Source organism: Ziziphus jujuba, chromosome 10, assembly GCF_031755915.1.
Source record: "Ziziphus jujuba cultivar Dongzao chromosome 10, ASM3175591v1".
Taxonomy (NCBI): domain Eukaryota; kingdom Viridiplantae; phylum Streptophyta; class Magnoliopsida; order Rosales; family Rhamnaceae; genus Ziziphus; species Ziziphus jujuba.
This window is the reverse complement of record NC_083388.1, coordinates 10318056-10331191: the sequence shown is the minus strand read 5'-3', so window position 1 is coordinate 10331191 and position 13136 is coordinate 10318056. Positions and strand designations below refer to the sequence as shown.

Sequence of the window (13136 nt, the reverse complement as noted above, 5' to 3'; positions counted from 1 at the left end):
GCATTTCACTTTTTTACTTCATCAAGATCAAAATTAGAAAAATTGAATTAGACCATTAAAAAAAAAAGGAAGTTCGAAAAAATTCTTCAATAGATGGGAAATAAATAAGAAAAATAAGGTGGACAAATTTCTTAAAAAAATTAAAAAAAAAAACCCCCAAAAAGGGTAATTAACCATGTTGATAAACCAAAAAAGTTAAACCAGGACTTAAAAAAATAAGTACCCAAATAATATATATATATATATATATTTTTTTTTTTTTGGATAACGGCAACGTTGCAGGGGAGACACATCCAAAACCAGAGGTGGGCTTTTTTTCCTTTATGCAGCACGTAACATGCAAATTATGATACATAATCATCATCAGCTTATGTCTCAAGGCTTGTTTCCATGGATTCCGCACTATTTTCTCACCGCATCTTTCCCAAAATCCTTGCCAGCTCAAGGTATTCTCTCTCTCTCTCTCTCTCTGTCTTTCTCTCGAACTTGTTTTGTTTGTAATTTGGTTTGAGCTTATATGCCTATATGCGCTGGTGACTCTGTCACAGATTGCATAGCTCTTTTGCGGCTCCTCTGAGCATAGGATTCGGACCTTATTATAGGCATAGGTGGTTGAATTGCACTTGTTGGGCTGTTGGGGTTTCTGGAACTGGTGCTGAAAACCTGTTTGACGATCATACTTTGGAGGAAAATGAAAATGGGTCTCTGTTGGGTGCCTTGGACGAGTCCTCTATAGCTCCGTTTGGGACCGTTGATGCTAAAATTACCCCAGAAACCATTGATTTCTTTGTCAGTGATGCAGAAGGTGATCCTGATCGCCCTTCTGAGGGCTACTCATCGATTGACCAGGCGCTTAATGCATTACGAGAAGGAAAGGTTGGTAATCTTCACTCAATTTACGCGTTTCCTATTGAGTTCATTAGTGCTTAAGCTGTAAGAATTACTATTCTTGTTCTTAACAATCCATTGGTACAAGTTTATAGTTTGTCATAATTTTAAAATTTGGAAAAATACAATTAATAACTGATTTTCAAGTTGAATTTCATCATGGGTCTGTGCCAGTTGAGGTTTTTCCGTAAAGAAATGGGTTGCTTTGAATCAGTTTGATAAAATTCCCATGTTAAAACTTAACTTATATGTTTGCTTTTACCTTTCCTTTCAGTTTGTGATTGTTGTAGATGATGAAAATGCGGATATTGAAGGAAACATTATCATGGCAGCATCACTTACAAGTCCAAGGGATATAGCATTCATGATAAAGCATGGGTCAGGGATTGTCTCAGTGGGAATGAAGGAGGAGGATCTTGATAGATTGAAGCTTCCTCTGATGTCCAAAAATACTGAATATGTAGATTCTTCTGCGCCCACTTTCACAATCACAGTGGTAATGTTTTGCAATTTATGGTTATATTTACAGTCTCATGAATACGATTTGAAGCACCTGGATAGGCCAAAGGTGCATTTCAAACCTGATATTTTCTGCTTGTTTAGGATGCAAAAGCTGGCACATCTACTGGGGTATCTGCATCAGACAGGGCAAAGACAGTTCTTGCTCTTTCATCTCCAGAGTCTAAACCAGAAGACTTTCGAAGGCCAGGCCATGTCTTTCCCCTCAAGTATCGAAATGGTGGGGTTCTAAGGAGGGCTGGTCATACTGAGGCTTCTGTTGATCTGGTTGTTCTAGCAGGCTTGCGACCAGTCTCTGTTCTTTCAGCTGTTTTTGATGTAGAAGATGGCTCTATGGCCACTTTGCCCTACTTAAGAAAGTTGGCCTTAGAGTTCAGCATTCCAATAGTCTCCCTGACTGATTTGATTAGGTGAGATACTGGTATACTGTTTAAGGATGTCTCCTGATGTATCTTGCAAATAGGCTTGTTAGCGTTTTGATCCTTGAATTTGAGTAAAAGTATGAGCTAGCAATGAGATTGTAGTTATTATGCATGTAACTTGAAACTGAATTCTATTCTTTCGACATCATCATGATATTTCGATTCCAAGGACTCCTGGTTGGTAAATCTCTATCCAAAGAAGACAGCAGGACTCAACAATGATTGGTCAAAGTGGAAAGCCTAGGTTCATTGGTGCCTAGAGGAAGTGAAAGTCAAGATGGCTTTTAGATATTCCTTTTGATTGAAGTAGGTTTATCGATTTACAAGTCTACCTGAAGGAGTTTGTCATATTGAAATCAACATAGATTGGTATATACTAAATGTAATTAAAAAATGTGTTTCCAATGTTTTGAATTCAATTAAATGATTCATACTATGCATTCTGATCATAGGTACCGGAGAAAAAGGGAAAAACTTGTTGAAAGAACTGCTATTTCTCGTCTACCTACAAAATGGGGTCTGTTTCAGACTTATTGCTATCGCTCAAAGCTGGATGGAACTGAACATATTGCTATTGTGAAGGTATTTGTGTTTGTTTACGAAGAGGTTTATTATGTTTATTTATTTTTCAGTAAACTGGAACTGTCCAAACTTGCTAAGCCACTGCTGTTTCACTTCAACAGGGAAACATAGGAAACGGGCAAGATGTCCTAGTAAGAGTTCATTCAGAATGTTTAACTGGGGACATATTTGGGTCCGCTCGATGTGACTGTGGAAACCAGTTAGATTTAGCAATGCAGTTAATTGAGCAAGCTGGTAGAGGGATTCTAGTTTACCTCCGTGGTCATGAAGGACGAGGGATCGGACTTGGTCATAAACTTAGAGCCTATAATTTGCAGGATCAAGGTCATGACACGGTTCAGGCCAATATAGAACTTGGATTAGCTATCGATGCCCGCGAATATGGTATTGGCGCCCAGGTCAGTTTGATAAATCACTAACTTCAGAAAATTATACATTTCCGGTAAGCAAAAATAACCAAACAGAGAAGAATAAGTAGGAAACTAGGATGGTCAAGTACTCAAAATTTGTTATCTGATTCTAAAAAATATAAGAGTCCTAATTAGAAACCATTTTTCCAAAATTAAAGAATTAAAAAAGTTCTATTTTTAAGAAGTTCAGTGAAAAACTACTCTGAGGTTCAAGTGAAACAGGATGAAAACGCACTCCTAAATAGTAGTGTAGCTACTTGTCTTTCTCTGCTATGAACTTTGTTAAATTTTATGGCCAGCAGATTCTGAGAGACATAGGAGTTCAAACTATGAGGCTAATGACAAATAACCCTGCCAAGTTCACTGGCCTAAAAGGATATGGGTTGGCTGTTGTTGGGAGGGTGCCTGTGCTAACACCGATAACAGAGGAAAATAAGAGGTACTTAGAAGCAAAAAGGACCAAGATGGGTCATGTTTATGGTTCTGATATTCAAGGACCATTAGCTGGATTTATGAGCCCAAATGTGAATAATTTAGACCTACCAGATATGAAAAGCTGAAACGATACAAACTCATTCTGGACTATGAATGCAATTCCTTCTCTACCAATGAATACTTCAACTTTTCCTCTTTTTTTTTCTTTTTTTTGGTGGTTATTTACCATTAATGATTATTTTTTAATGTTTGTATACTAACAGCAAACAATTCGATTCAAAGAAAACTATTCACAGCAATGTAATATATATTTGAAATCTTTTAGAGTAATTTTTATTAGAATTTTTTATTTATATAAAGAATTATGAAAGTACTGAATTTAATATTTTGGACCAATATTTGTGTACATATTATCGTAATTTCCGGTGCATCAATTGGTCTAAATGTCATGCTTTTAAAAGAAACCTTTAGTAGGATATGATTTTGCTGAACAACTCTAATGATTTTCAAGCTCTCTTCCGTAGTTTCCTTATAATATGTATAAGATGAGCAAGCGTAATAAAGTAATTCATTAGAACAAAATAATAATAATAATAAATAAAAATTAAAAAAAAAATCATTTTTTGGTTATGTTATTTTCTTAATTAGACATTAGAAATTAAGGTTGTTAATCCTATAATCTACCGAACAAAGCATAAATGGATAGTTCAAGTGTAGAAATATGTAAACTGAAATGGTGTTTCTATGCTTCCGTACTATAAAAATCGTGTTGATACAGATATAAAAATATTTTCCCGAAACAATAATTTTGAAATTTTAATGTTTTTATGTTTTTGTAAGTTTTTATAGTGCGGAACTTCTATTTAAACATGCTAGATCAGCTTTGTAGTTTATGACCGACTATAAAACGTTGTTGGTAATATGAAGCTTAAGAATTCAAAATTGTTCGGCTAATGATGATATGATAATCGAACAAAAATTTGGATGTGTAATGAGAAATTTTGGTGGTGTAAAAAGAACAACTTAAATTTAGAAGAAGTTAAGTAGGCCACTATCAGGGCCTGGCGTGGCACAACAGAGGACAACATGGGCTAGAAAAAGCTCAAGCCCGTAAAAAAAAAAAAAAAAAAAAAATTGTAGGGAGAGGCGGACATTCTGGTAATTTTAGCAAATTTCAGTATATAGTCCTGGCTTCCTCTATGGCCATACCAAACCCTAGAGCCCTCCATACGCTTCTCACCACAGGTTTTCTCTCTTTCTTATCTTCTTCTTCTTCTTTCATTTTCCCTCTATTTCTTTACTTAGAAACTGCAAAGCATTTACGATTTTTACATTTCTGTTCGGTTTCTGTTAGGGTTTCACAGCGAGTACTAGGCAGAGTTTCTTCTTCTCGCAATGGCTCCTAAAGGTACAACTCAGTCGTCGCTCTGCGTTGTTCACTGTTCTCTTCTTTTTATTTATTTTTTATTTTTTGTTTTTATCTGCCTTTTAGTTTTAACTGTTGTTTGGTTGATGAGAAAACCGTGGGAAACATGGCAATGAACTTGGAGTGCTATTTGTGTTCTTAAGCTTTCTCAGACTAATGTGGATGAATAGTAACTCCAACTAAGCACATTATTTAGAAATTAGTTTTGTTTGCAAAATTATCTTAGCAACGAAACAAATCACAGTTAATTTGTTCAAATTCACACAATTTTTTGTTGTAGTATATAGGTTGTTCTATAATATGCTTTTGCTAGCGGCATTGATATGGTAGATCTTTTCCCTTTCTTTCCTTCTTCCACCGGTAATGCTGATACTGTTAGCGTTTAAACTGTGTCCATTATACTTTGCTAGTAGTTTTCTGGAAACCAAATTAGTTAAAAGTTGAAACTTAAGTTTCTGACAGAAAAATTAATGGGAACGATTTGGGACCGTGCTTAATTTTTTGGCAATGTTAAGTGGAAGTCAGTTGATAGGTGAACATTCAAATAATATATTAAAGTATTGAAGATTTATCTCCCAGATGATTATATATAGCCAACAAAGCTAAGCTATGTCGTATATCCTCTAATATTCCTCCATTTCCTACATATTGACCTCGCATTCATATGTGTATGGTGCATTTTTTATGATTTAGTCCTTGAAAAATGAATAATTAGGCTGTATTTATCGGTGATAACAGTGGCCATTCTCATTGTTACCAATAAGTTGATGGTTGGAGAATCATGCTTACATGGGTTACAAAAGTGGGTTGTCGTATTCTTTGTGTGCAAGAGGAGTTCTTTTCATTATGTAGGGCAGTTACAGCTATTCTATGGATTTACTACCAGATTGGCTTAGATAAGGTGATAAGCCAGTTGATGGTGCATTTTTCTATAAAACTTTGAAGTCCTCTTATCTCCATCCTTTACTTTGGACAATGAAGGAAATTCACATACGTATATGTGTACCACTGGGAGTGGGAGTATTTGTGTATTGATGTGTCAATATCCTAGTTTTGTGCCAGTTTGTTAGCAGAACTGTAGCTTAAAACAGTTTTTTGAAGTTCATCTTTCTTTTCCGTAATTCCATCAATATGTAACACACATACACATTCTGCAGTTTTCGTGAAATGGGATTTGTTTCAATGGTTTATACCTCAACGAAATAATGAAGAACAACTGCTGGATTGACTGGTTATTGTAATCAGTTGCTATTGATGATAGTTATGCTCTGTCACCCCTATGTTCTTGTCCATTTAGGTCTTTAAACTGTTGAATAGGTGCCGTACCGAAACCTCTGTACATATATCCATACACGTTCACAAAATACACATATTATGCATGGATATAGCTTGTGGTTCCATTATGTTTCCCTCTCTGATCGCTGCTGTCATATGCAGCTGATGGTTCGAAAAAAGCAGATCCTAAGGCACAAGCCCTAAAGACTGCAAAAGCTGTAAAGTCAGGTCCATTATTTAAGAAGAAAGCCAAGAAAATCCGGACATCAGTTACATTTCATAGGCCAAGGACATTGAAAAAAGATAGGAATCCCAAATATCCACGTATCAGTGTTACACCAAGGAACAAGCTTGACCACTATCAGATTCTCAAATATCCCCTTACTACTGAGTCAGCAATGAAGAAAATCGAAGACAATAACACTTTGGTTTTTATTGTTGACATTCGTGCTGACAAAAAGAAGATCAAGAATGCTGTCAAGAAGATGTATGATATTCAGGCCAAGAAAGTGAACACCTTGATCAGGTGAGCCTTTGATTTTTTTGACAAGCATGTGACATGTACTTGTTTATGTGTTTTTATACTGAAATTCTCAACGTTGTTATTTAATCATTGTGATCCAGGCCTGATGGTACTAAGAAGGCATATGTTAGATTGACACCCGACTATGATGCATTGGATGTGGCAAACAAAATTGGAATTATCTAAGGTAGTTTTAAGGCTCTCTCATTCGAGATTCTTTTTTCTAATTTCTATTTGTAGTAAGTGAACTTTGAGCTCGGTCATACTGATTTTTGAAGATGTAATATTTGGTTCGCTACTGATTATTGTTCTCAATTCTCTGGTTACAAGAAGATTGAAACATGCAGGCACAGAAAACTTTATTTACTTGTTTCAGTTATTTCAGTGTTTTGATCATTTGGACAAAAACATTCACTGATACTTACGTGAATGCCATTTTGTTGGTCGTTGATTGCCAACCAAAATTTTTGAACATCATTATGACTACCTGATCAAAATTGATATATAATATGATATAGCATAATGTATGTGAATTATGGGCAATCTTCATAAAGCAAAGCTTGAGTACCTTAGACTGTTTGTTAGCAGGCTATAAGCTTCGTCATTGTTGTGACATTTTGTAGCTTATGGTCTTTAAATTGGTCAAATTTTGTCAGTTTGTCAAAGATATTTTATAATTATCATCAAGAATACACCTGCTTTATTTTTGATGTCGTGTGTTCCGCTCCTAGTTTGTGAAATAACGAAACTAGTGAAATGTGTTTATCAAGCAAGTTGTATTTCCCCCCAATTTTTTTTCTACGAAAGTAGTTTCTTTTTCCAAGTGGTGTTGGTTTTTTATTTTTGCACTTTCTAGAAGTTGTTTCTTAGAACGATTGTAGACAAATAGTCCAAGTCTTTCTTCTCTACAAAGATTGATAAAGATTGATCAAATTACAGATACAGCCATAAAAGAGCCCCAACCTTTTCTTGACCCGCAAAATCCGCAGGAGAAACGCCCAAAGTTGTAGTAGACAAAGCCGTTAAAATCCAAAAAAGTTGGGGGAAGATGCCATGATTGAAAACTATGACTAATAACACAAATGAGTGGGTTTGATGAAATTGAATTTTTCAGTTTGATGTAAAATGTTAGATCGTTATTGGGTAAGAAGAATTCCGGAGATTGAATGGCCACTGTGAAAAAAAAAGTTTCACTGACTTTGGCACGCAATCTGATTCAGCAGTGCCGTGAGCACCAAATGGCCAAATAGTCTACCAAAATATCCTGATTAACAAATGAATATAACCAAGGATAAGATAACTTCTAACTTCTATTTAAAAAAATAATAATTATAAAATATTAATGATAACATTTTCTATGAAGACCACTATAAGAATGATAATCGCATTTACTTATTTTTTATTTTTATTTTTTTTTCAATAAAAACCTGTAAATAACCCCCCAAAGGGAAAAGTTCTCTTCGCAAATCATTTCCATTGGATGAAATATAAAAGTCAGAGATCTTGCGGCTGTGTTGAATACTTGAATTCAGTTAATAATTATCACTCAATTGAAATTAGCTTGCTAGCTTGAAGTTCATGGAAATGAGGGTCCCCAACATTTTGTTCTTGACTCAGTCATCATATAGCTCCTAACCCTATTCGTGTTTCTTGGGGCTCAAGCTTTCAATCGCAGAAAACATCTTAGCGGTTTAGAAAAATACCTCGGTATGATTTATATAGGACATGGCAGATTAGAACTTTCTCTTGACTTTTCCTTTCCCACGAAACAACAAAAAGAAACCAAGTCAATTAGCATGTCTTGGATCAATAGAAGATACAGAGTTCTGTAAAATAGTTGATCGAAGAAACTGGTAATGTTCTGCCCTTTCTCGAAAGAAATCTTCCCTCGTCAAAGTCTCTAACAATGTGTACATAGAAGCAGAATATTCATGGTCCAAACCAAGACCATAAACCTCTGATCTGCAAATTGGACAATTGGAATTGGTCAGACACCAAGTGTCAATGCAAGAAATGTGAAAAACATGCTTGCAATTTGTTAGATGTCTCAGCCACTCTCCTTCTTCAAACTCTCCCAAACACACAGCGCAATCCATATTGCTTTGAGCCATTTCTGACTTTCCTTGATTATCTTTCTTGAACTGGGTGATTGGAAGGGAATGAACGAAGGAAAAATCGAGTCCATGGCTATGAAATTGTAGGGATGGATCATCGGGGTTCGACACATTCAAAAGCCTCCTTCCATCTTGGTTTCTTGAGATATTGTTGCAAAAAGTCTTTATAATCCTCAAGTAAGCAAATAACATGATGACAATGCAGATCGTAGCAACCGAAGTGATCACCCATGGATTCCAATGCGAAGGTTTAAGCTCCTGTGAGGTCACTGGATTCATAGGCATGTATGTGCTTGTGGGATTCAATTTCGTGTGAATTACATTTCCAGATTGCTTTTGGGATTTTGACTTGGTATAAAGAGTTTGAAAACGATGAAAGCAAGGAATTAAGAGGATGGAGACGAGCAATGTTGGTGATGATAATAAGAATAATTCATTGCATAAACCGCCAATTATAGTCAATTTACTATCAAAATTTACAGAATCTTCTAAAAAAAAAAAGTCTATATTTTTTGTTCTTTTCAAGCATTCGATGTTAGAAAATTTCAGCTTGGCTTCGGCCAAAAAGACTAGTTCTCTAAAAAAATATAAAATTACTATATGAGATCAAAATGAAAAATTGAGAGACAAAATCCATAAGCATAACAACAAAGGTCTAGAGATAGCACTTTTATCTCTATTTAGCATAGAAGTATTTTTCACAAAGCTTACAGGAACTTAATACTTGTTTGAGATGTACCATTATTTACTTATGATCTATTTTCACTTTAATTTCAAGCATAAATACAAAACGTAAAAGATAAATCTGGTTTTTTGAGGGTAAATGTTCCTTTCACAAAAGAAATAGCAAATGCAACAATTTGATACACAAGTATGCATAGAATAAACCTAAAATTAGCTATTGTCATCCAGAAAAGTTCAAAGCCGGAAGCAGAAGTATCCAATTTACACCATCAATCGCAGGAATTTGATTTTTTACACAAAAAAAAAAAAAAAGGCTAAACTTGTATTAATTTTTATTGCAGCCTTTGTCGTTTGCCAATTGGGATTTGGTTGCCAAAACTTGAACTTGAAGTCAGCAGCCTTGAATTGTTCAAGCATGAACTTGAAGGCCTACCATTAAAGCTCAACAAGGAAGCTGAGCAAGTTTGTGAATGACCACGAGACATTTCAGGATATGAAAACGAATTAAGAGAGTTTTGGGCAATATAGCAAGGATTTTCCACTGGTTTCTGATTAAAACCACCAGTTTCACAGCCTTTGATAGAAACTGGTGGGATTTTGAAAGGTTGAACAGGAGGAGGATTTCTCCACATAGGAAGAGGACCTGCAACAAGAAGTGTTTGAAGGAGTGGACCAGACTCCATTACTGCTTGCAACAATTTTCCTTTCTGGGGAAGAATTTTTCCTTTAACAAGATTGTCAATAACAGCAGAACTAGGATCGGTTTTCGCCATGGTTGAAGATACCAAACCAGTGGGCAGAGAAGCATTATAGTCTTGAACAAATTGTTGCTTCACAAAAGCCATGGTGCTTGAATCTGCCATGTTAATGGTTGAGAAATCTGGGGAAGAAACTGCATCAAAGAAAGAGTCAACAGGTGAAGAACCATGTGATTGTTGATTGTATGTCTCTGACAGACTGTTTGATTCTGTAATACTTGAGTTTGCTGCTTTGGCAGGCATAAGGAGTGGGCTTTCAGGCTTAGGATGAGGAACAACCGCAGGTAATTCAGCAGGACTAGAAGGCAAAATCCTATTGAAAAGCTTTTGAAGCTGATCTCTTGCTTCATCTCTTTCTTTGTATGCAACATTTAGAAGATCAAGTAAATTCTTGACATTTTCTTCACTCTTTCTGATTTGCTCTTTTGCTTGCAATTTTACAGATTCCAGCTCAATGGTGGTGTATAGAAGTTTCTGCTTCAATTCATCAATGTTCTGTCAAAATAAAAACAGGTTGTTTAATATAAAAATAATACCAAGAACCAAAAATCATAAAAGATAAAGACTAAAACAGGGTTTTCAATTTTCATACAGTGTGAAAAACATGGACACCAAACATTTGGAAAAATCAGAGATCCCAATTGGCAGAAACAGTGGTACCAAAATAAACCCAATTACTGAAACAACCATTTCAAAGTTAGGAGGAACAGTAGAACAGCAAAATAGGACCATCGAGAAATTAAGTCCTTTTGGTCAAAGCCATAACTTTTCTTTTGAATAATAGGAAAAGGAAATGGGGAAAAAATGAAAAAGAAAGAGAAGAGAAGAGAGAGAGAGAGAGAGAGTCGCCATTAAACCTACCTCTACATCAAAATTGTTCAACGGGCCCCTAATTAAGTTTAAAGACATGAAATATCTTAATCTTCAATCGATTACATGTTACCCAAAGTTAAAAGTTTGAGCTGAGATATATGTTCTGTTCAAAGCAGTACTACATAAAACTCTCATTGTTCTTAAATCTAAACCTCTATGCAAATATTCACTGTAACTGGGTATCGAAAATGGCAACAAAAATTGCCAAGAGAAAAAAGGAAAGAGACATTTTTGCACTTCCTTTCTAAAAAATGGCAACGAAAATTGCCAAGAGAAAAAAGGAAAGAGAGACATTTTTGCACTTCCTTTCTAAAAAATTGACATAGAGACATTTTTGCACTTCCTTTCTAAAAAATTGACATTCTTCCTTTTGACTCTAACTTAGTGAACAGCTCAAACTTTTTTAAATGCGGTCTTTGACATGGATGAAAGAGAAAAGCAAAAGCAAAAATGTACTACGGAACTCGAACAGAAAATTCTATGTTTTGCTGGGAAAATTTGTTGTTTTTCTTCTTTGTTTTGAAGATTTTGAAAAGTGAAAATGATTAAAGAATTAAAAGAAACGAATTAAGCCTGACATGGTGGGTATGTAGCATTAACAATAAGATTCAACTTCAAGGAAAACAGCAGAAGATGAAAACTGAAGTAAACCCTGAAAGAAAATTGAACTGAACCCGATTAAACATGGGAGAAAAAAGTAGAATTGAAAAAGTCTTTGAAACACCAAAACAAAAAAGACCCAGATGAAAAAATGAAGAGAAAATGCGAGTGAGAAGTAAGAAAATGAGGAGTGGTGCTCACCTCTTGATAACTCCATGCAGAGCCCAACTCCTCCATAGTATCAATGCTTGTGGTGAGAAAGAAGGAAAAATTTTGAAGGAGAGAGAAATCAGAGAATTAGGAGTTAAAACAAAGTGAAATATGTCTCATTTATAGAACAATGTGGCCGTATAAAAAAAGAAAAAAAGAAAGAGAGAGATGGCTTTCCCACAAAGTTCCAGAGTAAGCAGTCCACATCGTAGAAAATTAAGGAATGCTAAAAACCTTCCATTTTTACAAACTATTTACTCTCTCAAAAAAAAAAGAACCCCTCCCACTATTTCAGGACCTTTGTCTCTTACCAAAATGAAGTTTTTATTTTTATTTTTATTTTTATTTTTTCTCTTTTTCACTCCCTGTTTGGTCAATATCTATATTCGATTGGATTTTCCTTATATATATAAATTTTCTATAAGAAAAAATTTAAAACGGCTATAATTTTCCAGCCAAAAAAATATTGTTTACCGAGGGTTTTAAGCCAGCTGATGTGGTTTACGCGGTTTTGTTTATTATTTAAGATAACTTTCCATATATACCCCTCTTTTAATTAGAATTTCTCTCCGTCGGCTCGTGGAGTCAATGGAAGAAGAGTATAGTATTTATTATATGCGGTGATGGACCACGATCAATCATAATGTGCTAATCTATTCAAGCTTTAAAAAAAAAAAAAAAAAAATTGCTAATCTATCAACAAATAGAAAAAGTATTTTACTATATTATTACTATTTATCATTATTATTGTTTTTATATTTGATCTTTTTTTTTCCTGGTTTTTCTATCAATGGTAATATTTAGGATAATATTGAAATTCTCTAGTTTATTTGATGATTTTATAACAACATTTAAATTCCATGAAAATACTATCTTATATAGAATTTTGATTTTACCGACTTAAGGCATAGGCAACTAAGGCTTATACCTAGGATCCCATTTTATTAGGGGTATATAATATATACATGTGTTTATTAAATAAAATTCTATATATATGATATATACATGTGTTTATTAAATAGAGTTATATAGATATGTACATGTGTTTATCAAATAAAATATAATTATAGTTTATTTTGAAATATAAGAATTTTAACTTAAAAAAAGAGTTTTAAATTATCTTTAATTGATTATTTATTTTTTTAGATGAATTTTATTTGATTATTTATTGCGATAATTATTTTTAATTATTTTTATTTTTGAAAAATAACTCCAATTAAGTTCAATTAAATATTTTATATTCTATAATTGATTAGATTTTAATAATAAAAAAGAAAGAAAAACATGTTAAATACTTCTTTTATTTATAAACTTTTTCTAATTTGTTTATGCTTTTTTCTTACCTAACTTACCTGATTTATTTATTTTTATCATTTCTCATTCACTCATTTTTTATATTTGAATTTTGATATTCAAC

The 13136-nt window shown here is 34.1% G+C and overlaps 4 protein-coding genes across 7 annotated transcripts; 2 read left to right on the top strand and 2 right to left on the bottom strand.

Annotated features, from left to right (window-relative positions):
• The first annotated feature begins 260 nt into the window (after window positions 1–260).
• LOC107405106 (monofunctional riboflavin biosynthesis protein RIBA 3, chloroplastic) lies at window positions 261–3586 on the top strand. The gene is made up of 7 exons (XM_016012118.3): window positions 261–446; window positions 549–876; window positions 1163–1384; window positions 1492–1817; window positions 2282–2411; window positions 2513–2809; window positions 3124–3586. Exons 1-7 carry the CDS (start codon window positions 391–393, stop codon window positions 3379–3381), a joined length of 1617 nt encoding a protein of 538 aa, XP_015867604.1. The 5' UTR covers window positions 261–390; the 3' UTR covers window positions 3382–3586.
• An 809-nt stretch (window positions 3587–4395) lies between these two features.
• LOC107405105 (large ribosomal subunit protein uL23) lies at window positions 4396–6846 on the top strand. Its single transcript, XM_016012116.4, has 4 exons — window positions 4396–4501; window positions 4611–4664; window positions 6120–6483; window positions 6582–6846. The coding sequence occupies exons 2-4, from the start codon at window positions 4652–4654 to the stop codon at window positions 6664–6666; spliced, it is 462 nt and encodes a 153-aa protein (XP_015867602.1). The 5' UTR covers window positions 4396–4501; window positions 4611–4651; the 3' UTR covers window positions 6667–6846.
• Window positions 6847–7999: 1153 nt separating this feature from the next.
• LOC107405104 (putative RING-H2 finger protein ATL53) lies at window positions 8000–9034 on the bottom strand. The gene has a single exon (XM_016012115.3). It carries the CDS (start codon window positions 8877–8879, stop codon window positions 8268–8270), a length of 612 nt encoding a protein of 203 aa, XP_015867601.3. The 5' UTR covers window positions 8880–9034; the 3' UTR covers window positions 8000–8267.
• Window positions 9035–9387: 353 nt separating this feature from the next.
• LOC107405107 (uncharacterized) lies at window positions 9388–11870 on the bottom strand. Of its 4 annotated transcripts, XM_048467802.2 has the most exons (3): window positions 11711–11817; window positions 11488–11561; window positions 9388–10531 (listed from the first exon to the last, which is right to left on the bottom strand). In XM_048467802.2, exons 2-3 carry the CDS (start codon window positions 11503–11505, stop codon window positions 9611–9613), a joined length of 939 nt encoding a protein of 312 aa, XP_048323759.1. In that variant the 5' UTR covers window positions 11506–11561; window positions 11711–11817; the 3' UTR covers window positions 9388–9610. The 4 variants fall into 4 exon arrangements, with proteins under 4 accessions (XP_048323759.1, XP_048323757.1, XP_048323756.1 ...); XM_048467800.2 differs by lacking the exon at window positions 11488–11561 and having other exon boundaries at window positions 11711–11870; XM_048467799.2 differs by lacking the exons at window positions 11488–11561; window positions 11711–11817 and adding an exon at window positions 10898–11481.
• Between the last annotated feature and the right edge of the window lie 1266 nt (window positions 11871–13136).

What these genes read in the sequence shown, in the direction of transcription:
- LOC107405106 (XM_016012118.3), top strand. Translation starts at nt 391, where the DNA reads ATGGATTCCGCACTATTTTCTCACCGCATCTTTCCCAAAATCCTTGCC. An exon ending in AAAATCCTTGCCAGCTCAAG is followed by an intron (nt 447 to 548) that starts GTATTCTCTCTC and finishes ACTCTGTCACAG; the next exon opens with ATTGCATAGCTCTTTTGCGG. An exon ending in CCACTTTCACAATCACAGTG is followed by an intron (nt 1,385 to 1,491) that starts GTAATGTTTTGC and finishes CTGCTTGTTTAG; the next exon opens with GATGCAAAAGCTGGCACATC.
- LOC107405105 (XM_016012116.4), top strand. An exon ending in AAAGTGAACACCTTGATCAG is followed by an intron (nt 6,484 to 6,581) that starts GTGAGCCTTTGA and finishes ATTGTGATCCAG; the next exon opens with GCCTGATGGTACTAAGAAGG.
- LOC107405104 (XM_016012115.3), bottom strand. Translation starts at nt 8,879, where the DNA reads ATGCCTATGAATCCAGTGACCTCACAGGAGCTTAAACCTTCGCATTGG.
- LOC107405107 (XM_048467799.2), bottom strand. Translation starts at nt 10,945, where the DNA reads ATGTCTTTAAACTTAATTAGGGGCCCGTTGAACAATTTTGATGTAGAG. An exon ending in TGAACAATTTTGATGTAGAG is followed by an intron (nt 10,532 to 10,897) that starts GTAGGTTTAATG and finishes TTATTTTGACAG; the next exon opens with AACATTGATGAATTGAAGCA.